Source organism: Phocoena phocoena, chromosome 1 (genome assembly GCF_963924675.1).
Source record: "Phocoena phocoena chromosome 1, mPhoPho1.1, whole genome shotgun sequence".
In the NCBI taxonomy this organism is placed as follows: domain Eukaryota; kingdom Metazoa; phylum Chordata; class Mammalia; order Artiodactyla; family Phocoenidae; genus Phocoena; species Phocoena phocoena.
The window spans coordinates 125,365,379-125,393,366 of NC_089219.1; the positions used below are offsets into that span (position 1 = coordinate 125,365,379).

Below are 27,988 nucleotides of genomic sequence, written 5' to 3' on the forward strand. Positions count from 1 at the left end.
TATACACAGCAGCCAATGGGAAAGCCAGGCTGTCTCCCACCTGATCCAATGAGTAATTAAGAGAGGGCTTTTTCTTCCCCATCTCTACCCTCCCTCCACCCCCCACCCCAACTAAAGCTTAACAGGTTGGTGTTATAATTTGGAGACTTTCAGGGGTGTCATGCTAGGAGCTTAGGCAAGAGACAGGCCGTCTCTTCCCCAGCTCCCCAGGCATGTCCAGCTGGATTTGAAAAGCAGGCAAGTGACAGGAGGAAAGAGGTGGAAGCGGGCAAAGTAGGTAACATTTCTCAGCAAAGTTTGAGAGGGGCCTGTGGCCATGAGTGAGCTGGGCACACAGAAGACCAGCGATGGCACTGTCTCTCGCCTGCTCAATGTGGTGGAAAGTGAGCTTCAGGCAGGGAGGGAAAAAGGCGACCCTACGGAGAAGCAACTTCAGATCATCCTGGAGGATGCCCCTCTCTGGCAGAGGTTCAAGGAAGTCACTAATGAAATGATCGTGACCAAGAACGGCAGGTGAGTTTATCCACGGCCCTGCTTGGGCTGGCGGGGCTTGGCAAGGGAAGCGAAGCCCCTTGAGGATTGCTGAGGCTGCCGCTCTTAACTCAGAGGCAGCGGGGTCTGATTAAACATGCTCCGGAGAAGGACAGTCTCCCACGGCTTTCCCCCAGCCAACTTAATTAATTTCTCTGAGATCATCAGAGAAGTGGAGGGTGAAGCCACCTGTCCTGCGTGCATTTTAAATGAAGAAATTCTGGGAAATTATTATAAAGGGGGGCATGTCCCATGGGTTTGGGAAATGCACTCAAATGTCAGAAAATAATGTTAATTTTTGACTGACTGTGTATCCTGGAGCAGATTATTATTCTTTGAGCCCCAACTCTGTTCAGATAAGATAAAAGGCAACTTTATTTGGAAGCTGGATGGTTTCCTCTGAAGTGTAGCGAACTTGCCAGACATTTCTGACTAGTTGAAGATTCAGAGGCAAAAAGGCAAATTTAATCTCACTGCCTATCCCTGCATCTGCTTCTTCCTGTGTGTTTGTGGTGAGTGTTCATTTGAGATTGTGTGTGTTTATGACGATGTGAGAGTTGTTGCAGTAATAGTTAATGAAACCGTAATATACTGACCTGAGAAAAGAGAAGATGCCTTCCTTTTTTTTTTTATTGCAACAAATTAAGGATTAACTGAAATGGATCTCTGTTGGCATTTCTTGGGTTCTATTAAATCTAGCCCTGCCAAGTGACGTCTAGGTAATATTAGGAGCTTCTATTTAGTAGAGGAGATAAAAATATTTAGAAAGAAAATCTCAGTGCTCCCAGCTTGGCCAAACAGGTCCCAACATTCAGTTGACACTGATCTTTCTGTTCACATGGTCACAAAAGTACAAAACGTCGAAAGGCATTTTCAATATGGTTAGTTTCAGCAGAACTTTGATTATGACCCTTGAGAGAAATTCTGTTCTCCAATGACAGAAAAGTCCAAGCTAGTTGAACTTCTGGCAGGCTTTTGTCCTCGTGAAAAGTGCTTCCATTGCTGATGTCTCACTTTTCCATTTCTGCATAAAATGCACGGTATAGAGAATGAACCATTCCCATCTATCCGGGAAAATTATGAACTCGAATGTTGTTGTGTGACATTAAAGTGCTTGGTAAGTAAAACGTGTTCCAGAAATAAGGGCGTTTCAATAAATTGTGATTATTAATAGTAGCAGGAATATCAACCTTGCTTGACGCTTCTATTTTCTCTTTCTAAATGGGTCCCCTATTTATTTCATATATAGGATTTATTATTTTTAATATTTGTAATTATAATTACACCTGTTCCTACTCTTGATCTGCATTGACACATTATTTTTGGTAGAAAGAAATAGAAAACATGTTTTTAGTTTCAAAGAATCACTCCCAATTCCTAATTGGATTTACTTTCTTCCCTTTCAAAGATGAGTGATGACACAATGGTAAAAATTTTATGATGTCTGATGACAGGTAGAACTTTCTGTTCATTACTCTTTCTAGTTACACTAATACTTAGCCTCATACTATCTGTTTGGCTGTCAAAGCAGTCATATATGGAAGTAAAATAAGTACAACCGTCAAAAAAAATATATAGTTAATCTGTTTCAATGAGGAATAAATCAGTTTCTAAAACCATTATAAAATTCAATTTAATAATATGTCACATTGGTAGGTACTTTTATAATTTCAGAAGAGCTTTCTCTTGCCTTTTTGCGCCTATATAATTTTTCCTTCATATTTAAAACTGAAAAGTCTTCACATGTTTAAAGTCATTAACTATGTGAAAATTATTCTTTGTAGAAAGAGTCTAATTACGGTCAACATGGTTATTCTTATTTTCTGTGGAGGTCCTGGCGACGTTTCACCTCCTTAGTGAACTGAATCTTTTCTTAGGGTTTCTGAACCCCTTAGCGTCTAGATTTTGCCAGGAGACAGAAAGTTCCCTTTGTACTTCAGATAAAGAAGGGAAGACAAATCTCTAAGAAATTGATGTGCGTGCTAATGAATGAGCGTGGTTTGGAATTACTCTCAATCTCTTAGCTTCTCAGAATAAGTTGTTAACAACACTTTCCTGCTCTGGATATAGACACATCTTTCTTGTTTCATTGTTTTCTTTACTCTCATCTTCATCTCTTTCCCCCCCACTTTTTTTCTCCTCACCATCTATTCCTGTATCTCTCCATTTTACCCATTTTCCTCTGGCTGTAGAATGATGTCTACTCTAGATGCAGCATCCCTGCCTTTCACACAAACTCCTGAGCCTGAGGTAGATGGATTTGTGGCCCTTCTTTGGGGAGAAAAACATTCCTGGTTGTTAACACCCAGTCCTCGCCCTTTTCATTCGCGTTACTCGCCTGCCCCTGCAGGCAGTTGACTTTCTGACTTTTCTAAAGCTTCAGTGAGCTTTAGAGGGTAAAGGCTCTTGAGGGTAATCAGATAGCTCTTGCACACTTGAGTGTAATTGTTTTGTGTAATAGCAAGTTTTAAAACAGCATAGGGGCTTCCCTGGTGGCGCAGTGGTTGAGAGTCCGCCTGCCGATGCAGGGGACGCGGGTTCGTGCCCCGGTCCGGGAGGATCCCACATGCCGCGGAGCGGCTGGGCCCGTGAGCCATGGCCGCTGAGCCTGCGCTTCCGGAGCCTGTGCTCCGCAACGGGAGAGGCCACAACAGTGAGAGGCCCGCGTACCGCAAAAAACCCCAAAAAAGCAAAAAAAAACCCAGCATAGGACGGGCTGATGAATTAAAAGAGTCATTTTCAAATGGAGACTTATTTATGTGTATAAATAGGAGGCTTGCTTCTGACATTGATCAGAAGTAGTAAACAGAGATTTTCCCTGAAAATCATTGAATTATCCCCAGAAACTGGGATTATGATGGTTCTTCATTCCTCCCACTCCTGTCCCTCCCCCCGCCCCGTTTTACTATTTCTTTTCCCATTCTTCTTTCTTTTTTATTTAAAATGCTTACTTATTCATAGTCAATAGTCTTTCAGAACTAACAATAACAATTAAAATACTCCCCTAGAGTTCATTTGAATCACCACTAGTGCATCCAGCTTGTAAGTGCTTCCTTTTATCTCCATCCTTTAAGCTAGGAACTTATATTTTAGGTTGCAGAAAAAAATTTGTTTCAGCTTTCAGTGGCAAGTAAGTGAAATCTTTTGCACCTTTTGTTTTCTCTACGGTAACATCTTCACCTTAGGGGAAACAGCTGTATTTCATGTGTATTTCCATGCAGTTAAATTATTTAATTTCATTTGGATTAAATATGCCTTGAGGAGATTTTAAGAAATTGGAAGGATTTCTGATGTAATTGGTGTATCCATTTGTTGTCATAAAATAAGTGCTAGGATCATTAAGTTGAACTTGCCAGTGATTAAGTGATGTTAGTGCAGTGAGCTGATGTTCATAGTTTCCAGGGATGGAGTTGCAAGAGGAGAGAAAACCAAGGTTGCACATCAGGAAATAATTTTCCATGTCCCTGTAGTCCATGGATATTTTTCTCTGAAGTTTACAATTGCAGTTTATGAGGATCATATGTATTTGTGTGATCGGCCTCTAACCAGGCTACTTTGGTTTCTTGCTGCTCTCCCCATAAGCCTCAACATCCATGTCCTATGGGAACACAAGCATGTGCACTCCAAAAGCTCTGGTGAGTGTTTCAGGATTATTAATAGTTCTGTGGGGAAATGGAAGAAGGAGTTTACAAGTGAAACTTCCTGAATTTTGCCTTTAACCGTCTCTGCTGTTTTTTCCCACCTAGAAAATCTGCTTTATCTCTGCCCTCTTTCTTTTTTTTTTTTTTTTGCGGTACGTGGGCCTCTCACTGTTGTGGCCTCTTCCGTTGCAGAGCACAGGCTCCGGACGCGCAGGCCCAGCGGCCATGGCTCACGGGCACAGCCGCTCCGCGGCATGTGGGATCTTCCCGGACCGGGGCATGAATCCGTGTCCCCTGCATCGGCAGGCGGACTCTCAACCACTGTGCCACCACGGAAGCCCTCTGCCCTCTTTCTTCCTTCCCACAGACCTCACTCCTCAGAGCCTTCTCCGGCAGTGCTGGCTCTCAAGATCCTCTGTTAGAGAAATGCAAACTGGAAAACTAGCCTCACAGCAAATCAACACAGAGTTCACTGGCCAAGCCTAAGCATGTGTGGTTCCTCAAGCCTGGTTTTGGGGAGTGCTTATATGCCCTGCCACATTTGCTTCTCTCTCTCTCTCTCTCTGATATGGGGTCTGATTTACATATTTCTTAGCTTCTCAAAGACTCTTGGCCATCTCTGTGGTTAGCCACACCTTGGGAAGAAAAGGGAAAAAAGATCAAATTGATAAGAAGTGCAGTCTATCCCTGAAAGCATAGCCTGGTCATGAGTGCTGCCCATAAGTAAATAGATAACACGTCCCGGTCCTTGTGAGGCCAGAGAAAGAGGCAGGGGGGAGGCAGGAGGAACTGAACTTGGCTTAGAGGCAGGATGAGTTCCATTGCCAGTTACAAGACTTTTGGCTGGTTGACTGACTTATATTTACTCCTCAGTGGCATAATGGAGATAAAAATATATAGCATCTCTTAGTTCATTTGTGTTGTGATAAAAAATAAAAATCGTAAAATCCTTGGCAAATGAAGTACTAGAGAATAAAGCAACAAATGGTTCTACCACGTTTTGGATGTGTCCTTCTAAGAGCCAGGACACCATGGCTTCTTTACTTCTTTACTTTTCTTTTGTTAACAGCTTTATTGTGATAATTTACATACCGTACAATTCACCGACTTAAAGGATAGCATAATGTCTTCAAGGTTCATCCATGTTATAGCATTTTTATTGACAAACTACACTTCATTGTATAAATATACCTCGTTTTATTTATTCACTCATCAATGGACACGTGTTTCCATTTTTTGACTGTAATGAATAATGCTGCTATGACTGTCTGTATACAAGTTTTTATGGGCGTATGTTTTCATTTCTCTTGCATATACACCTAGGAATGGAATTGCTGGGTCACATGACAACTCTGTATTTTAACAGAGGAAACGGCAAGACTTTTTTCCAAAGTGGCTGGACCATTTTCTATTCCCACCAGCAATGTATGTGGGTTCCAATTTCTCCACATCCTTACCTGTGTTTGCTGTTGTTCACCTTTTTTATTATAGCCATCCTAGTGAGTGTGAAGAATGATTTCAAGGGTAGGTCCTGGTTCCGTTTGTTTGGTTTCAACTCCCACCCTTCCTGAATATATGGACTTAAGCTAGTTTACTTAAACTCAGCAAGCTTCAATTTCATTATCTCAGTCACCCACCCTCTAGTACTCAAAGGTACTATCTATTAAATGCTTGCTAAACGCCATACCAGGGGTATGAAACTTGGTTGGTATAAAATCCTCCAGGCTCTTTGTATTCTGCCATGAGATTAGAAGTGGTCTCTAAGGTAAGACATTTAGAAAAGAGGGGGTGCTGAAAACAGATCCCCATTACGCATCCACAACTGGAGGACTAAGTTGGAAGAGGATCCAGCAAAGGAGTTGGAAAGGAAGTATTGATGAGGTGGGCGAACCAAAGGGAAAAAATTCCTTTCTGTCCAGAGAGCTCAGGGAGCCCATGTAATTTGAACTCAGGAGACTGAGAAGCCTGGATGGGTCGAGTCCATCTCTAGATCCATCCTTTGTCATCTGTCAGTTTCATCACTTAACATATGTACCAATTCCCATTGTACCTCACCTCAAAACCAGGAACCTCTGGACACAGGAGGTGCTCTTTGTGACCCTCCAGTTCCTGGCCATTCTGCTTTTAACACTTCCGCTCCTGGCAACCCCTTCTCTTAGCAGTGGACACATTCCAGTTTCCCCCTTTTCATTCTCCTCCCAGCCTCACCAGAAGCACAAATCCTCAGAGTGACTCCCCCTTATTCCCTTGGATATCTCCTTAGTTATTGTCTTAAAAGCTAAAGATTCCCTAGACCAGTACCTTTTAAGCTCTAATGTTCCAATGACTCACCTGGGGATTTTGTAAAAGCACAGATCCTGACTGAGTAGGTCTGGAGTGCTACTTGAGGTTCTGCATTTCTGATAAATTTCCAGCTGATACTGATGCCGCTGATTCATGGACCACTCTGAGTAGCACATGTCTAGACCCTAGATTGTTAGCTTCTCAACTTGGGGATTCAGATTTTAAAAGATGTATTGACAAATAAGACAGCCTCTGGGGCAATTGCAAGGTGGTGAGGGTCTGTCTGGAAACTAGGTCTTTTGAGGAGATTGGAGCAACTTAGAAAGTTTGGTGAAGGGAAAGGCAACTAAAGAGAATCAGAAGCCAGGTGAGATAGCTTCTCCAAATATTTGTGAGAGTAATGGAGCAACTTAGAAAGTTTGGTGAAGGGAAAGGCAACTAAAGAGAATCAGAAGCCAGGTGAGATAGCTTCTCCAAATATTTGTGAGAGTAAGCTTGCTGGTGTTGCCCTAGAGGGTGGGAGAAGGGACCAGCAAATCCAGATCAGCGTGTCTCAAAGTGTATTTTTTGAATGCACATTCCCGCAAGATGATAGGTGAGAAGGTAGCACTGGTACATAAGTGCAGACTGTGCACAACCCCGAACCTCCTTTCCAAAGGTTCACGGTGCACATTAAAGCCTCTGACAAGTCCTGCAGGAAAGGAAGTGGTCTGAATTGATGTATAGCCAAGTGTTCCCTTCACTCACTTTACCAAAAAACCATGTTTTCCCTATAACGCTATTACTATTATTCAGAACTGGTGTTCTTTGTGAGATGGAGAAGGGCTGCTTTGTGTCATTAGCATGAGAATCTGACGTAGGCTGGGAGGAAACCTCTGGAGAAAGCTCTGTGAGAACCTGGCATCTGACTATATACCTTAAGCTTCAGGAGGTACTTCATTTTAGTCAAGTGACTAGATCAGTGGTTTTCAGACTTTAAAGTGGAGCACAACATTTAAAAGTAAAATCCCAATATAAAATACATTGGTAAAAAGAGGCTTAGCTGGACTTGGGGCCGCTGGCCTGGCCCCTCTTTGTTTGGCCTCCCCCGGGGCATTTTCTGCACCCCTGGGACAGAAAATGCAAGGTCTCCTCTGAGTGGAGAGAGGGCTGAACAAGCAGGGAGATGTCCCTAACACTCTAACATCCTTCCTGTGGCTCAATTTCTGCCTTTTCTTTTAGACGGATGTTCCCGGTCCTAAAGATTAGTGTCACGGGGCTGGACCCCAATGCCATGTACTCGCTCTTGCTGGACTTTGTCCCAACGGACAGTCACCGCTGGAAGTACGTCAACGGGGAATGGGTGCCCGCGGGCAAGCCAGAGGTCTCCAGCCACAGCTGTGTCTACATCCACCCGGACTCCCCCAACTTCGGGGCCCACTGGATGAAGGCGCCCATCTCTTTCAGCAAAGTGAAGCTGACCAACAAGCTCAACGGAGGTGGGCAGGTACGACTGTTGCCCGGCCACCCTAACCCCACTACACCAATCAAGAAATTTCAAGGGTGCATTTAGGCAATTAGGGGGTCCTCACCGACCTCTTCTCTCACGGAAGCCAATTATTCCCCGGAGTCCAAATGTGAACAGGAATAAACAGCTCTTAATTGGTGCTTTCAGTTTTTAATGGACTTCCTGATGTTAAGAGAGAGTGAGAGAGCGCAGTAGTTTACTTAATCATCACCGGGGGGCCTTTCAGAGTTTTGTCTTGTGTGTGGTGCTTTTTACCCAGCTGGGGAGGAGGGAGATGTTTGTGGGTACCAGGGTTTTGTTATTCCCTCTCCCCTCTTTTTGGTGTAAGTGGCATGTTGGCAAGAGACAACTACCTTAATAAAAAGCTGCTCCGAAATGAAATAATTGCTCCCTCCACTTGGGCATTGTGATAATTATCAATAGAATATTGAATCAGCTTTGGGTTTGCAGAAAAAAATATCCAAACAAACCTTAAATAAGGAAGATTTTATTTAAGGTCTCCAATTAGAGTAAACAAGATTTTGAGGCTTTTTATTCTTTTGTTTTCTCTGGTAGGATTGTGAATACTAGTGTACTGTGCGAGGTTGTTATTTGCTTTATAAAATGTGGACTGTTTTGGGGGATTAGAGACACAGCTGGGAGGAAGAGGTCTCATTCCCCCAGATTTCCCTTTGGTCAGCCTCTTAGCCCTCAGAGTTTTCACCCCTTCTCTGATCTCTGTGCTTACCTAGCTGGGACATAGGGGTTCTTGTTTTAAGAGCAGAAGTCATCCACCTAAGTCTTTGCAATATTCAGAAGGTTCCAGTTATTTATTAAAACAGGAAATTGAAAAGTAAACTATTATCCCCCCCCAGATTTCACAACGTGAGATTTTCAATAAACCTCTGGTTTGAATCACAAAGAGTGGATTTTATGTAGCCAGCAGATGTCAAGCTGTCATTATACTTTAGGTAATGCAGCCCGTGTCAGGATTTTGAGATTATTAGGATTCTTTATAGGAAGAAAAACAGTATGTTTTAACAGAGCAAAATCCACATCATTGTGCTGAAAATGGGACAGAAAAAAAAGGAAGCCAGGATTTTGGCAGAAAACTGAACACTCTTTAGACCAGCTCTTCCCTGGCAACCCACCCCTCACCCTCCTATAAGCAGCTCCAAAGTTATGCTCCCTGAGAGCTTCTAAAAAATGTCCCCTCAGTAATTTCTCAGAGAGGTGGAGGCAGCTCGGGCGACTGGGGATTCGGTGTGTGTAGCCTTAATGGAGGTGCGTGCTGAGCTTGGGACTAACCAAAGACGCTGGGTCATCTGTCACTTGTGCTGCCCCAGGCTTTGCATGTCCTCTCTCTCCTTCCACCTCAACAGATAATGTTGAATTCTCTGCATAAATATGAACCCCAGGTTCACATAGTGCGTGTTGGAGGTGCCCATCGAATGGTGATGAACTGCTCCTTCCCTGAAACCCAGTTCATAGCTGTGACTGCCTATCAGAACGAGGAGGTGAGTGTGTGTGTGTGTGTGTGTGTAGATGTCACCTGGGAGAATGTGGTAGGACTGGGTGGTGGTGCTTTTATTGCCATGACCAAGCTTGGACGAAAGGTAGGTTTTCCAGGACTCAGATACACTCAGCAGAGATGAAGTTAAACAGTGCGGTAGTCGCTTTCCACACTCTCCTCCTTGTTTGCCAAAGGCCCGCCAGCGCTTCTTTTCCTGGTGCCAATAAGGCACAGCTGTGCATTGTAATACAATTAGCAGAAACGCAGAAGTCTTTGTTTCCAGGCCCTTGGCCTACAAAGAGCTGCGTGTCTCTCCTATTTTAAAGCAATTCTGCGGGAATTGATCCAATCGCGCACCTTCTTTGCGTTTGTGTTATGCTATCTGTCCCATTTGTTAGCTTTTTTGGGGCACACGTAGGTCTTTTCCTGCTTAACTTGAGCGGCTCTGGTGGTTAGAGCAGAGTAGCCAGAATCTGGTCTCCGTGAACTCTGTGGGAGCAGGATTTTTTGGTCCATCCACATACTTTAGGAGTTTCCAGGCCTGCCGGTCACCAGGACACCTGATGGGTTGGATTCTTTTTGATTAAACTTAAAAATTTGTTTTACTGGAGTGTAGTTGATTTACAATGTTGTTAATTTCTGCTCTACAGCAAAGTGATTCAGTTATACATATACATTCTTTTTTATATTCTTTTCCATTATGGTTTATCTCAGCTTATTGAACATAGTTCCCTGTGCTCTACAGTAGGACCTTGTTGTCTATCCATTCTATATGTAATAGTTTGCATCTAACCCCAAACTCCCAGTCTATTCCTCCCCCACCCCTAAACATTTTTTTTTTTTTTTTGGTGGTACACGGGCCTCTCACTGCCGTGGCCTCTCCCGTTGTGGAGCACAGGCTCCGGACGCGCAGGCCCAGCGGCCATGGCTCACGGGCCCAGCCGCTCCGCGGCATGTGGGATCTTCCCGGACCGGGGCACGAATCCGTGTCCCCTGCATCGGCAGGCGGACTCTCAACCACTGCGCCACCAGGGAAGCCCTATTTGGAAGCTTTAAAAGATTTTTGGCATCCCACCCAGCCAACTGAGTCAGAATCTCCAGTGACGGTGCCCAGAATCTGTAGTTTTAAGAGTCCCCTTAAAGGATTCTGATAATCATCCAGGTTTGGAAACTGCTGCCTTAGTGCCTACAGGTGAAATTAGTTGCAGATTTAACTCACTACAGATGCGCAGGGAAATGTAATTTCTCTTCTATAGGTAATCTGGCCTCTTAGCTGAGCCCCTCTAGCAGGTCAGTGGGAAGAGAAATTAACTAAATACCTGATCATTTAAATAGGCCCTCAAGTACTGTTCAGTTTTTATAGGCTGAACCACTTTGTTCATCAGATTGCCCTCCTCCCTCTGCTACTCTCTGTAGGATGGAGTCTGGGTCTATGAGGGGAGGGTGGGCTTTTGCGATTTTGGAAAGTAGGGAGGAGTTGGGGACCCCATCCTGGCCTCCTCTGGCCTCCGGGCAATGCCCCTTATCCACTTACATGCTGCCTGCTCTCTTATGCTTGGCTGGTGGAACCTGTCATCTGGTTGCCCTCTGGGTAAGTGCTCAGAAGCTTTTCCTAGACGTGGGCTGGACAGTTCCCTCTGAACTACAGGCAGGGCTAAGGCCACACCTCCAGCAAGCTACCAGCCTGATGCTGTAATTCTGGTCTTGAACGTGACTCAGGGGAATCAAGCTCAGGAAAATCTAACCTCAGAGCCTCCGTCTCCTGACGATGTATCCCTGCCAATTTGATGTAGATGCACCCTGAGAGGAGAGTGGCCACAGGGGTGGATAAGGGAGCCAAAATCTTCCTTTATTCAGCAAATATTTGCTGAGTATTACTACATGCTGGTAATACTGCACTGTCCTCAAGGCACTTAAATCCCAGTGGGGACAGATGAAAACCAAACATATATATATATTTGGTCAGATGGCTCTGAAGAAAAATGAAGCAGGCTAAGGCCAGGGAGGATAAAGAGTGACAGTGGTTGGAAGTGATAGTTTGTTTTTTGTGCTAACATGGCCCAAAGGGTAAGTGATTATTTAAGAGTTAGGGAGTTGATACTAGTCTGTACTCAAGACTCTGGAGGCAGGTTCTCACCCGTACAACTCTCCTCTCTGTCTCAGTGACTGGAAAACTAACTGACAGATGGTAGGTGTTCAATTGTTGTTGAAAAGAATGAATGAGTAATGGAATGAATGCTGGGTTTGGCACCTAAGGCTTGTGCATGTCTAATGCTTTGTCCTTTCTTTGCTCACTTTATACTATATTTGGCATTTTTACCACATGTGACAATAAAACGTTTCTTGTTGGACAGTGCAATAGTGATTTTGTGCAGAAGTAAGCAAAGAGACATGGAAAGGGAGAAAAAAAGAGAAAGGAGAATTATTCTGATTTTACAGAAATTCACAGGTGAAGATAAAGGGTTCTGTCTGCCCGTGCATGTTCTACTTTCACTAACACTTCTTGTCTTTGTAAACACAAGATAACAGCTCTCAAAATCAAGTACAACCCTTTTGCCAAAGCCTTCTTGGATGCTAAGGAAAGGTGAGTAGAGAAATTTCAGTGAAATCTTATGATTTCTGTAAATGTGAAATTTATAATCATCTTAAAAGGAACTAACTAGTAGCACTTGCATTACCTTTGATAGAAGCATGTTTTTAATATTCAATTCAATGTCCAACAAAATCAGCAAAATAGAACAAAGTCATAATTACCTGTCCCTTATAATATGGGTCCAGGAGATCCCGGAACTGGCCATGTTTCATTAGCCCTGTTTTACTACAGATTCTTAAAAGTAGTACAATCCCATTAAAAAAAATAAGTGATTTAAATTTTTAATAATTCACTCTGTCTTTCCTACAATTATCTGAATAATATGATTTCAATAAGTTTTTTTTAAAAAAAACTAGATTTCACCTAGGAAAGGTGAGTAATTCATATGAGATATTCGTAAAGGTGAGAGGCTCATGTCTTTCAGGTCTGAGAGAAGAGAAGTCAGAGACTTTTGGGGGTGTGAATGATTTCCTTTAAAGTGTTCAGATTTTATTGTCTGTCTCAAATCTTTACACTAACTCCTATAACTGTCTAATTTTTCCTTTTCATCTTAAAGGCTCTAGATTAATAGACAGATATTTACAGTGATGTGTTACAGAGGTCTGTGCTGTCAATACTTGATTTAATTTTGACGATGTAGAAGAAATAACTTTTTCAGATAAGAAAAGTAGTATAATAAAAAAAAATTAGGACTTTGAGTGAGAGATCGTAGCTTTGAGTCCTGGCTTTGCCATTTCCTGGCTTGCATAAGTCAGTTTACTTTTCTGGGACCCATTTTTTAAATCTGCGAAATGGGCATAGTAATACTCTCTCACAGGATCATTGGAGGATCTAGCGTATCACAGATGTGATTGTGTCCTGAAGTCCTATGCAAATCTTAGCTATTGTTATTGTTGCTTGAATTTTGTCAGCAGGAGCACTGATCACAAATCAGTAAGATCAAGCTAAATAGGGATAGGTGTAAATAAGGTAAACTGGAGTGACTATAAAATTGCAATTCAAATAGCAATTGCACAAGTAGATAAAGTAGGAGAAGGATATTGTGGGAAAGATAATAGCTTTGAGGGGAAAAAAAGGTGTTTGATTTTCTTATTCCAAGAAATGTATTGCTCTCCGAAGAGAATCTTGGGTGCACTTGATACTAGACTTGTATAATAAGCTGGACAGCCATGGTGCACTCTCATTGCTCTTTCAGGAACCACCTCAAAGATGTTCCGGAAGCTATGTCTGAGAGCCAGCATGTGGCCTATTCTCACTGTGAGTTGGGTGAACACTGGGTGGGAGAGGCCTGGGGCTACACAAGGAGCATCTCCACCGCACTCAGACTTTTTACCTCTCATGACTGCTTCAGGCTTGTTCCAAATCTTCTATCAAGACCCAACAGGTTATTTCTTCCACTCAAGACAAGTATATTCCCTTGCAAGAATTCCTAGAGAGAACCAGTGCTCATGGGGGGCTTACTCAAATCCTAGGCAGGAGAGAAGAATGGAAATAGTAAATTTCTTAGACTCTCGTTTTTGTGTCAGTGTGGCTAAAGAGCTCATAAAAATGCATTCTGGGTGTACCTCCTACCCTTACACTCCGCTCTCGCCTCTCTGTTTTGGATTTCCCTTGTTCTTAGTGCTTGCTAGTTTTTGAGTTGGTCACTGTTGCAATGCCTCAGGAAGGCCATCGCTTTGCATATGAGGAAGCTTCTACATTTGTTGACTGGAAAGCTGCAGTATTAGTGGAGTAATATACCTGGGATTCTGCAGATAGGTTGGATATTCCTGACAGGGTGCCACTCTCTCCATGTCTCAGATCAGAGAGAAAGTCCCATGGTGGAGCAGGTCCTCTAAACCTGCAACAGTAACACACAGTCAGTGGCATCAGTGTCTGAGATACTCTTTAATTTAGATGATAGTGGCTTGCTAGGATTCCTTCTGCAGTTTTCCAGCTATGGTATTCCTCACTCTCTCCTTCCCCTAAACCTCAGTGCATTTTTCATTGCAGAAGTGGCAGTATAGCCACATGAAGAGAAGCAGCTCTCAGAAAAGCATTTAAAAAAACTTTTCTCAGGAGTCTTTTTTTGTCTACTTACCATCTGTCACCATAGAAAATTATTACAGTATTATTGACTATATTCCCTATGCTGTACATTTCATCCTCATGACTCATTTGTGACTGGAAGTTTGTACCTCCTAATCTCCCTCACCTATTTATTTCCTCCCCACCCCCCTCTTCTCTGGTAACCACCTGTTTGTTCTCTGTATCTGAGTCCGTTCTGCTTTGTTATGTTTGCTCATTTATTTTGTTTTTTAGATTCCACGTGTAAGTGAAATCATATGGTATTTAACTTTTTTAATCTGACTTATTTCACTTAGCATAATACCCTGTAGGTCCTTCCATGTTGTTGCAAGATTTCATTCTTTTTTATGGCTGAGTAATATTTCATTATATCTCTATCTATCTATCTATCTATAGATATAGATAGTTCTAGATATATCTATATCTGTATCTCTTCTTTATCCATTCATCTCTTGATGGTCACTTAAGTTGCTTCCATATCTTAGCTATTGTAAATTAATGCTGCAATGAACATAAGGGTGCATATATCTTTTCCAATTAGTGTTTTTGTTTTCCTTGGAAAAATACTGAGAAGTGGAATTGCTGGATTGTACAGTAGTTCTATTTTTTATTTTTTAACTTAATTTTTTAAAAAAATATTTATTTGGCTGTGTCAGGTCTTAGTTATGGCACACAGGATCTTCGCTGCAGCATGCAGGATCTTTCATTGTGGCACACGGGCTTCTCTCTAGCTGTGACGTGCAGGCGGTAGGGTGTGCGGGCTCAGCAGTTGTGGTGCATGATCTTAGTTGCCCTGCGGCATGTGAGATCTTAGTTCCCCAACCAGGGATTGAACCCACGTCCCCTGCATTGGAGGGTGGATTCTTAACCACTGGACCACCAGGGAAGTCCCTATTTTTAATTTTTTGAGGAAACTCCATACTATTTTCCATAGTGGCTATACCAGTTTACATTCCTGCCAACCACTCACAAGGGTTCCATTTTCTCCACATCCTCACAAACGCTTATTATTTTTTTGAAAATAGCCATTCTGACAGGTGTGAGCTAATATCTCATTGTGGTTTTGATTTGTATTAATCTGATAATTAATGATGTTGAGCATCTTTTCATGTGTCTGTTGCCCATCTGTAGGTCTGCTTTGGAAAAATGTCACTTCAGTTCCTCTTCCAATTTTTCAGTTGGCTTGTTTGCTTTTTTGATGATTAGTTGTATGAGTTCTTTGTATATTTTGGATATTAACCAGATATATAATTTTCAAATATCTTCTCTCATTCAGTAGGTGGCCTTTTTGTTTTTTCTCTGTGCAAAGGCTTTTTAGCTTGATGTAGTCTCATTTGTTTATTTTTGCTTTTGTTTCCCTTTCCTGAAAAGACAGATCCAAAAATATATATATATATATATATATATATATATATATATATATATATATTGCTAAGACCGATGTCAAAAGAGTTTACTGCCTATGTTTTTTCCTATGAATTTTATGCTTTCAGGCCTTACATTTAAGTCTTTAATCCATTTTGAGTTTATTTTTGTATATGATATGAGAAAGTAGTCCAGTTTGATTCTTTTTCATGTAGCTGTCTAGTTTTCCCAGCACCACTTTTTGAAAAGGCTATCTTTTCCCCATTGTATATTCTTGCCTCTTTTGTCATAGATTAATTGATCATGTAAGTGTAGGTTTATCTCTGGGCTCTCTATTCTGTTTCATTGATGTATGTGTCTGTTTTTGTGCCAGTGCCATACTGTTTTGATTATTGTAGCTTTGCAGTTTAGTTTGAAATCAGGAAGCATGATACCTCCAGCTTTGTTCATCTTTCTCAAGATTGCTTTGGCTATTCAAGGTCTTTTGTGTTTCCATAAAAATTTTAGAATTATTTGTTTTAGTTCTGTGAAAATTATCTTTGGTATTTTGACAGGGATTGCGCTGAATCTGTAGATTGCCTTGGGTTGCATGGTCATTTAAACAATATTAATTACTTCAATCCATGAACATGGTGTGTCTTTCCATTTGTTTGTGTTTTCTTCACTATCTTTCATCAGTGTCTTACAATTTTCCAAGTACAGGTCTTTTACCTCCTTGGTTAGATTTATTCCTAGATATTTTATTCTTTTTGATACAATTATAAATGGAATTGTTTTCTTTATTTCTCTTTCTGATAGTTCACTGTTAGTGTATAGAAATAACAGATTTCAGTATATTATTTTTGTATCCGGCAACTGTACTGAATTCATTTATTAGTTCTAGTAATTTTTTGGTGGTGTCTTTAGAATTTTCATTATATAGTATCATCTGCAAACAGTGACAGTTTTACTTCTTCATTTCAAATTTGGATTCCTTTTATTTCTTTTTCTGGTCTGATTGCTGTGGCTATGGACTTCCAATAATATGGTGAATAAAAGTGGCAAGGGTGGGCACACTTGTCTTGTTCCTGATCTTAGAGAAAATGCTTTCAGCTTTTCATCATTGAGTATGATGTTAGCTGTGGGCTTGTCAATATATGGTCTTTATATGTTGAGGTATGTTCCCACTATGCCCACTTTGTTAAAAGTTATTATCATAAATGGACGTTATATTTTGTCAAAAGCTTTTTTTTTTACCTCTATGCAGATGATCATATGATTTTTTATTTTTCAGTTTATTAATGTGTATCACATTCATTGATGTATAGATATCAAACCATCCTTGCATCTCTGGGATAAATCCTACTTGATCATGATATATAATCCTTTTTATATACCGTTGAATTTAGTTTGCTAATTTTTTGGAGCATTTTTACATCTATGTTCATCAGAGATATTGGCCTGTAATTTTGTTTTTTCCTTTTTGTTTTGTTTTGTAATTTTCTTGTTTGTGGTGCTTTTGTCTGGTTTTGGTATCAGGGTGATGCTGGACTCATAGAATGAGTTCAGAAGCATTCCTTCCTCTTCAGCTTTTGGGATAGTTGAGAAGGATAGGTGTTAACTTTTTAAAATATTTGGGAGAATTAAACTGTAAAGTGGTCTGGTCCTGGACTTTTGTTTGTTGGGAGTTTTTTGATTACTGATTCAATTTCATTACTGGTAATCAATTTGTTCATATTTTCTATTTCTTCCTGATTCAGTCTTGGGAGATTGTACATTTCTAGAAATTTATCCATAGAAAAAGCACTTTTTAAGTGACCTGGAATAAAAAGCATTTTTGTATAGGATAGGATCACATGTGGAACCATACCTTTTCAAAGTTCATATGTTGCAGTCTTCTTAGTAAGCTTCTTAAGGTATATACCTTATATGCGGCAAACTACATGGACAAAAGTCCAGTTCTGTGGGACCACTTGCCTAGCTTTCCTCTCTGGACACCTGAATCTTGATCTATTGTTCAGGTAGGGATCCCTTGGGCCACGTGTCTACACAAAAATGAGAAAATGAAGATAACAAAAGGATTTGTTGAGAACGACTGACATACATTTTGTAATATAAATTCTGTACAATTTGCTTACTTATACTTAAAAAGTATTAAGCAAATGGTTTTTAATAAAAGTTCCATTTCCATATTACTGAAGCCCTGGTGACAATCCCTAGTCATTATTTTTAAGGAACATCTCTGGTGTGTCTGAATCCTTATCTGTGGTCCCCTCAGTTGAGAGCTAGTTGGTGAAAGTATGTGCTTCTTGTTCCAGGGCCTGTATTACTAAGTCTCAATCTTTTCCCATGAATTCACTTGAAGTAGAGCCTTCTATTCAGAATGTTCACTAAATTTTTTTATTGTGGCAAAAAACCATGACATAAAATGCACCCTCACAACAATTTCCACATGTACAGTATAATATTGTTAACCACGGGCACATTTTAGTGCAACAGATTCCCAGAACCACCTGCCCGCCCCCCGCCCCCATTCCTGCATGACTGAAACTACATATATTCACCAAACTACATCTCTTCACATCTCCCGCTCCACAAAGCCCCTGGCTACCACTGTTCTACTTTCTATCTCTATTTGCATATCCTTTAGATACCTAGTGTAAGAGGAATCATGCAATATTTGTTTTTTTGTGACTGGCTTCTTTTGCTTAGCCTAATGTCCCTCAAGGCTCATCCGTGTTGTATCATATGACAGGATTTTCTTCTTTTTTAAGGCTGAAATAATATTTACTTGCATGTATATACCAATTTGCTTATCCAATAACCTGTTGTTGGTCATTTAGATTACTTCTACCTCTTGGCTACTGTGAATAATGCTGCAGTGAACACAGGTTGCAAATGTCTTTAATTCTCTTGGATATATACCCAGAAATGGGATTGGTGGATCATGCAGTACTTCTGTTTTTAATTTTTTAAGGAAACTCCATAGTGTTTTCCATGATAGCTGCACCATTCTGCATTCCCACCAGCAGTTCACAAGGGTTCTAATTTCTGCACATTCTCACCAACACTTGTTGTTTCCTATTTTGTTTTTTTTGTTTCTGGATAATGGCCATCTTAATAGTATGATGTGATATCTAGTTTTGATTTGCATTTCGCTGATGAATAGTGATGCTGAACATCTTTTCATATACTTATTGGTCATTTGTATATCTTTGGAGAAATGTCTATTCGAGTCCTTTTCTCATTTTTAATTGGAGTTTTGTTGTTGTTTTTATTGTTGAGTTGTAGGAGTTCTTTATATATTCTAGACATTAATCCCTTATCAGGTATATAGTTTGCCAATATTTTCTTCCATTCGGTAGATTTCCTTTTCACTCTGTTGATTGCTTCTTTTGCTGTGCAGAAGTTTTAAAGTTTGACATAGTTTGTCTATTTTTGCTTTTGTTGTCTGTGTTTTGGTGTCATATCCAAGATATCATTGCCAAATCCAATTTCATGAAGTTTTCTCCTGTGTTTTCTTCTAGGAGTTTTATAGGTCTTACATTTTTTAATTTATTTGTTTTAAGTTAAGTTAAATTTTTTTATATGGTGTAATATAAGAGTTAAACTTCTTTCTTTTGCATGTGGATATCACCGGATACTAAAATTCATATAGACTCTCAAAGAACCCCAAATAGCCAAAACAATCCTGAGAAATAAGAACGAAGCTAGAGGCCTCACACTTCCTGATTTCAAAACACATTACAAAGCTACAATACTCTAAATAGTATGGTACTGGCATAAAGACATATAGACCAATGGAAGAATAGAGAGCCTAGAAATAAACCCTGCTTATATGGTCAAATAATTTTCAACAAGGGTACCAAGATTACATGATGGGGAAAGGATAGTCTCTTCAGCAAATGGTGTTGGGAATCTGTTGCACTAAAATGTGCCTGTGGTTAGCAGTATTATACTGTACATGTGGAAATTGTCGTGAGGGTGCATTTTATGTCATGGTTTTTTGCCACAATAAAAAAAATTTAGTGAACACTCTGAATAGAAGGCTCTACTTCAAGTGAATTCATGGGAAAAGATTGAGACTTAGTAATACAGGCCCTGGAACAAGAAGCACATACTTTCACCGACTAGCTAGAATACTAGAATTTTAGTATTGCTTTACGTTTCTGAAAAAAATGCCATTGGGATTTTGATAAAGATTGCTTTGGGTAGTATGAACATTTTAATAATATTAAGTCTTCCAATCCATGAACATAGGATGTCTTTCCACTTATTTGTATCTTCTTTAATTTCTTTCATCAATGTTTAGTAGTTTTCAGTGTACAAGTCTTTTGCCTCCTTGGTAGAGTTTATTCCAAAGTACTTTCCTCTTTTCAATGCTATTCTAAATGGAATTGTTTTCTTAGTTTACTTTTCAGATCGTTCATGGTTAGTGTGTAGAAATGCAACTGATTTTTGTGTGTTGATTTTGTATCCTGCAACTTTGCTGAATTTGTTTGTTAGTTCCAAAAGTTTTTTTTGTGTGTGTGAAATATTTAGGGTTTTCTACATATAAGATTGTGTCATCTGTGAACAGAGATAATTTTATTCTTCCTTTCCAATTCAGATGCTTTTTCTTTCTTTCTTTTCCTTTTTTCCAGTTTGCTCCAGTACTATGTTGAATGGAAGTGGTGAGAGTGGATATTCTTGTCCTGTTCATGATCTTAGAGGAAAAGCTTTCAGTTTTTTACCATTGAGTATAATGTTAGCTGTGGGCTTGTCCCATATGGCCTTTATTATGTTGAGGCAATTTCCTTGTATTCTATGTTTGTTGAGTGTTTTTATTATGATAGGGTGTTAACTTTTGTCATATGCTTTTTCTGCATCTATTGAGACGGTCATTCACAAACGCATTTCTGTGAAATATTTTGCAGTTTCCCAAAATGTGCCACAAGATTCTTGTCAAGTTGTCTAGCCAGCTCTCTTTTTGCTTTCAGAATCCTCTTTGTGAGGTGTTGATGGGAGGGATCATGTCTCCTCATGCTTGGAGTGAGAACTAAAGATACCTTCCCACTGGGTAGAAACAGAGAGGCCTTCACTCTTTCTGGGTAACCAAATTAAACATTCGGTAGCTGTAGATCAGTGAGTAGGATATACATCTAACACCTCCTTCTTAGATTGACTTTTAATTTAATCCAATTAAGTCAGAAGCAACTTAACTTTTGCAATTCTATTGACTTATACATTCAAATAATATTTTATATAGCCGTGATTCCACAGTATTTCTGAAGAGGTTTTGCAAACTTTGATAGGACCTGTCATCCACTTCCAAAGAAGCCAACTTTGCTTCTTCATCCACTTCCAAAGAAGCCAACTTTGCTGCTAACATAGAAGGGGAGTGGCAGTTGGGGTGGTGGTATGTAACTCCACATGGACAGACATTGTGTCATTCACACAGAAACATAACTATGCAAAGTGGCTGGTAACCTGATTTTGGTGTGGAAGTTCACAGAGTCATTCTCTGTGTCTTCCTCTTGTCTCTTCTAGTGGGAGGCTGGATCTTCTCCAATCCGGATGGAGTATGCACAGCAGGAAACGCCAATTACCAGTATGCTACTCCTTTGCCTCTATCTGCTCCCCACACCCACCATGGCTGTGAGCACTATTCCGGCCTCCGAGGACACCACCGGCAGGCTCCATACCCTTCTGCGTACATGCACAGAAACCATTCTCCCTCAGGTGTGTGACTCTGCTAATTAAACCCTTGGGGGTGTGGGTGTGGGTGGTGGTGGTGAGAAATGGATAAACAGCTAGAAATGGGGAAATACCTGAAGATAGAATCCCTTTCATCTAATATATGTAAAATTATTGTGTATTAATATTTTAATTTTTTATACTAATAGTTGATTATATAGTTACAACATTATTAGTGTTTTGTAATTACTTCAAATAATTACAAAAACTGGGAGACACCCAGTTTCGAATGGTTGTGAAAGTCCTCCTCCCAGGGCGCTGGTGTACTGAGCAGTTTCAGGCTGCATCTCTAAAAGCCAAGTTAAGTCGTGGGACTCTGAGACCCTCAGCTCATTGCCCTCACATGGCTCTTCTCTACATTTGTAGTGTATGGCTCAGTCCAGGGAATACTGGGCCCAGTATTGGAGAGCTATTAAGAAGGTCTCTGGGAAGGTGGATGACTCAACATCCTTGCTTTGGTTTGATTCAGTTGGAGGCGTGCAAATTCAACCTTGATAATTTTTGCAGTCTGATTATTTTTTAAGCTGATGCTGTTGTTTGTGTAGTTTCTTCCTCATTGACTGCTGCCTTGTCTGCCTTGGCCTTGTGTAAGCCCAGATCTTGCCTGGTTATTAGGTTTGTATGAAGGAAGGGAGACATGAAGCCAAGGGTTGATTTCTCATTCGGTTATTCATGCAGCAAATATTTATTGAGGGCTGACTATGAGCCAGGTTTTGTCCATGAACAAAATAAATTAATACCTACCTCTCAAAGAGATTCTATTCTCATATGGGGAGACTGACACTAAATGAAACAAATAGGTAAAGTTCATGGCATGGGAGATGGAGGAGAGTGTTAAAGTTCCAGCCTCAGGGACACTCTGAGCTCTGTACCTGCAGAGGGCTTTGCTGGTCACCAGGTACCTGTCCCTGTGCCCCATCGCCTGCTACTCTCGGCAGCCTTGACAGCTGCTGCCAGGAAGGGAGAAAATGTAGGTTAATGTACCAGAAACTGAGCAGGGTTCTCATCTACTTTCTGGTTCTTTCCCATGGTCAGCACACAAAACACATCTTCTGGTCAAATGCTATGCACCAGGCACTCTTCTAGGCAGTGGGGCTAGGAAGGTGATTAAGGTCTAATTTCTTCCCTGAAGGAGCTCAGTGCTACACGAATACATAAATGATTAATCCTAATACAATGTAGTGAGAGCTCTAATGTGGTCCTCGGACCTGCAGCATCTCCTGGGAACTTGTTAGAAATGCAGGCTCTCAGGTTCTCCTTCTGAAAGAGTCTTCAGTTTAACAAGATCCCCAGGTGATTCCTATGCACATTAAAGTTTGAGAAACATTCTATAGAACACACAAGTCAAGGTGCTATGGGGATGAAGGAAAAAGAGCAGCTAGATCTACCCAGACGGCTTAACGTTGAAGTTGAGATTTGAAGAATAAATAGAAAAGGGCAGGGGTGGGAGTGGGCAGATGTGAAAGAGGGATGATGTGGGACACAGGCAGAGGTGAAGGGCATTCCAGGTGAGAGAGTGGTTGAGCAAAGACACAGAAGGAGGAGAGAACCTAGGTTGTCTGGGGAATAGTTTGGGAAAAGAGTGTAGAGGGAGGGGGTGGCGAGGTGGTGGATGAAAGAGCTGAAGCTGAGGAAGTTGCAAGGGCCACATCATGAAAAGGAGTGACGTGGCCAGGGATATACATGGAATCCTCTTCCTCTCTTTCCTTTGTCCCCTCCTTCCTCCCCTCCTTCTTTTCCTTCTTCCTCTCTATTGTATAGGCACTATTTATGCAAATGGCGATTCAAAGACAGAAGGCACTATTCTTGAGATGTTTAAATCTCCTTGGGGTTGCTGAGAAGATAGGTCCTGGTCCTCAGAATCTCATCTGGGACACTGGTGGTCCTTAGGCTTGTCCTGAGATGATGACATGGCCCGTTTTAAAGGGGAGGTGAGTGTGGTGACACGGGCTAGATCTGTGTCGTAAAGAACAGATCCTCCCACCTATCTGAGCCTCATCTATAAAATGGCGATGAGTAGTCATTGTTGTGAACGTTAAGAGATGAATGGTACGTGACATATGGCTGACACTGAATTAACCTAAGCTCCTCACTCCTTTCTGTGGCCTTCAGAAAGGACGAACAACTGTTGGCACATGTGGCACAGGCCATGGTTATATTTTGACCTAGGATAATGTCATTGGTCACCATCTTTATGTTTTCCATGCTCCATCAATTGATCTGTTGTTATTTCCCAAAAGTGAATTTGATAGAAAGCTCCAGCAATAATCTGCAAGTTTTCTCTGGAGCTGACAGCTGGACTTCCTTACCCTCCACACCCCACGCCAGCATCCTGTCTGTACCTCACACCAGCGGACCAATCAATCCAGGGCCTAGGTAAGCCCAACACAAGCAACTTGCTCAATTGGTCTTGAGGGTTGACTTTAGCACTGGGGACTCGAGTTCATTCTTTTTCCTGGGGTGGCTTGGTCTAAGCTATTGTCCTGACTTCTAAGCCACTAGGAAGTGAAAGTAACGACAGGATCAACCTTTCATCCCTGGAGAAAGGGTGGTGGGAAAGCACGTGCTCAGTCATGTACTCTTTTCTTTGTAGCTTCCGTATTTTATTTTTAGAAGGGAAAAGATATTATGGCCTGGAATCATTTATCTCGAACCAGGAAGAAATACTGTGAACTGTGGTGGTAGCAGATAGATACCGAATATTGGGAAACTGAAGGGGAAAAGTGTAAATACACACTGAGAATTCAAGACCCTTGATTGTCCATATCCTTACAAGCTGTTCATTCTAACAGGGGGACAGATTTTGGGTGTCCGGGCCTCAACCCAGGCAATAGGGCTGAGTGCAGCTTGTAGGACCCATGGCATACCTCTCACACCAGAGACCTGCATTCAGTTCTGACTGGAAATCCGCGTGGTGGAGGGGAAAGGGAAGGGGCCTGGGGTCTGACAAATGTGGGCTTGAGCCCCAGTTTTACTCCTTATTGACTTTGTGACTTTGGGCAATTTTCTTAGCCTCACTGAGCTTCAGCTTTCTTATCTGTAACATGGCAATAATGTGAGCTACCCTGTAGAGTATGGTGAGCACCAAAATTAGAAAAAGCATTATAATGCGTTGTAAGCAGTAACGTTCTATCAGTATATACATGTCAGCTGTTACGTTCAATGTAAGTATGCAGAATTTTGAGAAGGTCCAAAAAGGGATTCAAAATTAAAAGATGTCCCCATCCTTTTTTTTTGGCGGTGGAGGGGGCAGATGGTAGATGACTTATGACTTGCAGGTCTAGAAAAAGTTTGGGGAAGGTAGAACTTTGATCCACAGCAGTGCTTCTCACACTTTAATGTGTATTAGAATCACCTGGGATGTTGTTCAACTGTACAGTCTGATTAATAGGTTCGGGTTGAGGCCTGAGATTCTGCATTTTTAACCAGCTTCCAGGTTAAAATGGTTAAAGCTGGTTAAAACCAGCTTCCAGGTTTAACCAGCTTCCATACAGCTGATGTTGCTGTAAACCGTGATCTTGATTTTGATGTTAATGTTGCTGGGGCCCCCGAGGGTCTAGCGTTGTACAGCAGCCCCCAGCCGCCTCTGGCTCTGGACCCTTGAAATGCAGCTGTTCCGAACTGAGATGTGCTGTAAGTGTAACACACAGAATTTTGAAGACTTAGTACAAAACAAAGAATAAAAATCTTAACAATTTTTTTTATACTGAATGCATGTGGAAATGATGTTTTGAATATTCTCAGTTACATAAAATATTATTAACAGTAAGTTCATGGTTTTCTTTTCATTCTTTTTCTCTTTAAAATGTGGCTACTCAAAAATTTAGCCTATTGGACAGTGCTTGACAGGAGGACCTCAGGGAAATGTACTGACTGGGACTGTGTAGAAAGTGAGGGAAAGAGTGTCTTTGAAGATATTAAACAACCATGTGCTAAGTTTTGTACTAGATCCTTTATGTAAGTCATTTATAGGATTCAAAGACATCCATAAGGCTGCTGTTAAAATTCCTATTTTCCTGATGGAGAAACTAAAGCTCGGAGGCATTAAAAAACTGCCTGAAGGTCATACAGTAAGTAATGTAACTCAGAGCCCATGGTTTTCCCACTGGCCCAGGAAGCATCAGAAAGGGGCTCTGACCGATATCGTAGAAGAGTCTCTTCTGGAAACTGGGGAATTGGGGTCAGAATCCCAGCAAGCTGAGCTGGCTAAAAAACAAAAACAAAAACACCAACGCCCCAAAGCTTGGGTTCCTGCAGGTTTCATACGGTCCAGTGAGGTCTGCGGTATCTGAAATATAGCAGCGAGTGCAGGGTGGCATTGCCACCTCTGGCTTCATCAGTGGCATGTTTAACCCGCTGCTGATGCTATGAAGGTTTTGCTAGAGAGAAACCAATGTGTTCAGTACTGACATTAGGTAATGAGCCTATTTTCAAGCAATACAGTATCAGGCAAAATGGAGACTCTGAAAGGTCAGAGCACGGTGAGGACTAAAGCACTGGAGGTTATTCTGCCTGTGTCACCTGTAGTCATTTTCATCTAGGTTCTATGTGAAGGCACAAAACAGGCTGCACGTGACAGTCATCAGAAAAGCTTTAAAAACTTCTGATACCGCATGCCAGACTAATTAGATGAGAATCTCGGGGGATAGAACCCAGGCATCGGTATTTTTTTTTTTTTTTTTAATTCACTAAGTGATTCCCGTATGCAGTCAAGTTTGTGAACCAGTGACATAGGATAAGAGAAGTCCAAGATAGTGGTACAGCTCCCCAGCCTTTCTACCAGGGACCAGAGCTGACAGGTAGAAACCTGGAATGGAAGAATTAATTATAAGAACCATCATTTACTGAGTCCTGTGTGTTAGACATCACATACTCATTTTTTAATTTAATCCTCAGAGCAACATCTGTAAGGTATGTCTAATTTATCACTCCAGATCTTGAGGATGAGGGAATTGAGGCTCATACGTTAAATAATTTGATCAGAGTCACGGAGCTAATAAGTGGTAGTGCGAGGGTTCAAACCTAGGTTTTCTGACAACAATGTGTCCTGGCTATTAGGCCACATCAGCTCTCTGGGTCAGTGAGGGATCTTACTCACAGATCATACTGCCCAAATATCATCCTTTCACTTCCCTGTCCATTTACACAGGTGGCAAGTGAGACCTAGAGAAATAAAATGCCATGTTCAAAACTGAACAACTTGCTAGAGGTAGGGCCAGCATCAAAATGCGGGTCTCAGGACACCTAATCGTATGCTTATTCTACTACATCCTGCTGCTTCTCTGCAGAAACTGGGCCAGTGTGTGTCAGAGCTAGAAATAACGCCATGGTCCGATGCCCTCTTCCTAGACCTGTGCCCCGCTCAGCACTGCGCGCGTGCTTGCCAGGTGGCAATCATTCCTGGGTGTGTCGACAAGCATTTTCTCTCTCTCTCTCTCTCTTTCTGTTTCTCTGCAGCCCCTACCCGTGCCTGTGGACCATCAGTAACGGTGGCGGGGGCCCTTCCGGGTCGGGCTCAGAGGTGCACGCCGGCTCCCCGGGAGCGTTTCTCCTGGGTAATCCAGCTGTGACTTCGCCCCTCTCCACCCAGGCTCCTGCTTCGGCTGGTGTGGAGGTTCTGGGGGAGCCCTCGCTGACCAGCATCGCTGTGTCTACCTGGACGGCAGTGACCTCGCATCCCTTCTCAGGCTGTGGTAGCCCGGGTCGGGGTGGGCGCCAGTCTCCCTCCTCCCTGGATAGTTAAGCAGGATCCTAGGAAAGTTGTCAGCAGAGAACCTGCTAGGTGTAGAGCTCTTAGAAGTCTCACCTACTAATCCCAGTGAGTCAGACTGCAGAGTCTCCCCACCCAGTGAACGGGGTTATACCGGAAGCCTACAGGGAGATGGTTTAGTTTGGATAATGCTAATTTTGTCACCTGCATCTCTCCACCATTTTTGCGCTCCCATTTTCTCTGCAGCTTATCCATGCTAAGCTCAGGCAACAAAAGTTCGCTGAGTATTTTCCTCGTGCCCTGCCCCTTACTGTCAAGTGATTCTAGACGGCTGTCCTTCTTGTTCTGTGGAGGTGATGCAAGGCTGTTAAGTGAGCTCAAAATTTACTTAGCCTAAGGCCACTGCTTTGGAGCTCTGTGCAGTCCTGAAAGTATGTGTGGCCACAGAGCCTCTGCTTTGAGACCAAGAAAGGCTGTAAGTCCGTGGAGTGAAGTTAACAAAAACAGAGCTAATCACATATTACAGCGTAGAGAGTTGAGGAAATGAGATCATGTCACTCCCTGGTTTAGAAACCTTCGATGGCTCACCATTGCCTACAGATTGAAGTCGATCTCTGCCATCTGCCCTCAAACCACTTTTCCAGCTTTAGCTACCTGTTTTCCCTTTAGCATCCTATATTTCAGTCAAGGCATACATTCTGCCCCTGTCTTTTGAACATTCAGTGTACTCTCCCAGCTCTATACCTACTCCTGTACCTGAAATATCCTTCTCTGTTCAGCCCTACCTGTACAAATCCTGCCCATCTCCCAGGGACTGGCCAGAGCACCACCCACTGCATCAAGCATCTGATCTGCTGGGCTCCCTGACCTCCCACTGGTTTTGCCTCTGTTCTAGAGCTCACCTCAATCTGCCTTGTATTTTTAGTACCTGTGCGTGTGTCTCTCTCCCACTAGACTGTGAGCCCCTCGAGGGTGAGGCCCAGCCTTCTTGTCTCTGTTCCCCATAGCAGCATCTGGTTCTGTGCCTTGCCTGTAGTAGGTGCCCAATAAACACTGGTTGAGTTGAGTGCGTGTGAAGTGCATG

General features: G+C 41.8%; 1 protein-coding gene across 2 annotated transcripts; it reads left to right on the top strand.

Moving 5' to 3' along the window:
• The first annotated feature begins 190 nt into the window (after nt 1-190).
• On the top strand, nt 191-27,965 carry TBX19 (T-box transcription factor 19). 2 transcript variants are annotated; one of them, XM_065879139.1, is made up of 9 exons: nt 191-513; nt 7,677-7,941; nt 9,324-9,458; nt 11,977-12,038; nt 13,243-13,304; nt 20,988-21,179; nt 23,435-23,570; nt 26,652-26,796; nt 27,151-27,965. In XM_065879139.1, the coding sequence occupies exons 1-9, from the start codon at nt 317-319 to the stop codon at nt 27,223-27,225; spliced, it is 1,269 nt and encodes a 422-aa protein (XP_065735211.1). In that variant the 5' UTR covers nt 191-316; the 3' UTR covers nt 27,226-27,965. The 2 variants fall into 2 exon arrangements, with proteins under 2 accessions (XP_065735211.1, XP_065735204.1); XM_065879132.1 differs by lacking the exon at nt 27,151-27,965 and having other exon boundaries at nt 317-513; nt 26,652-26,937.
• The last annotated feature ends 23 nt before the right edge of the window (nt 27,966-27,988 follow it).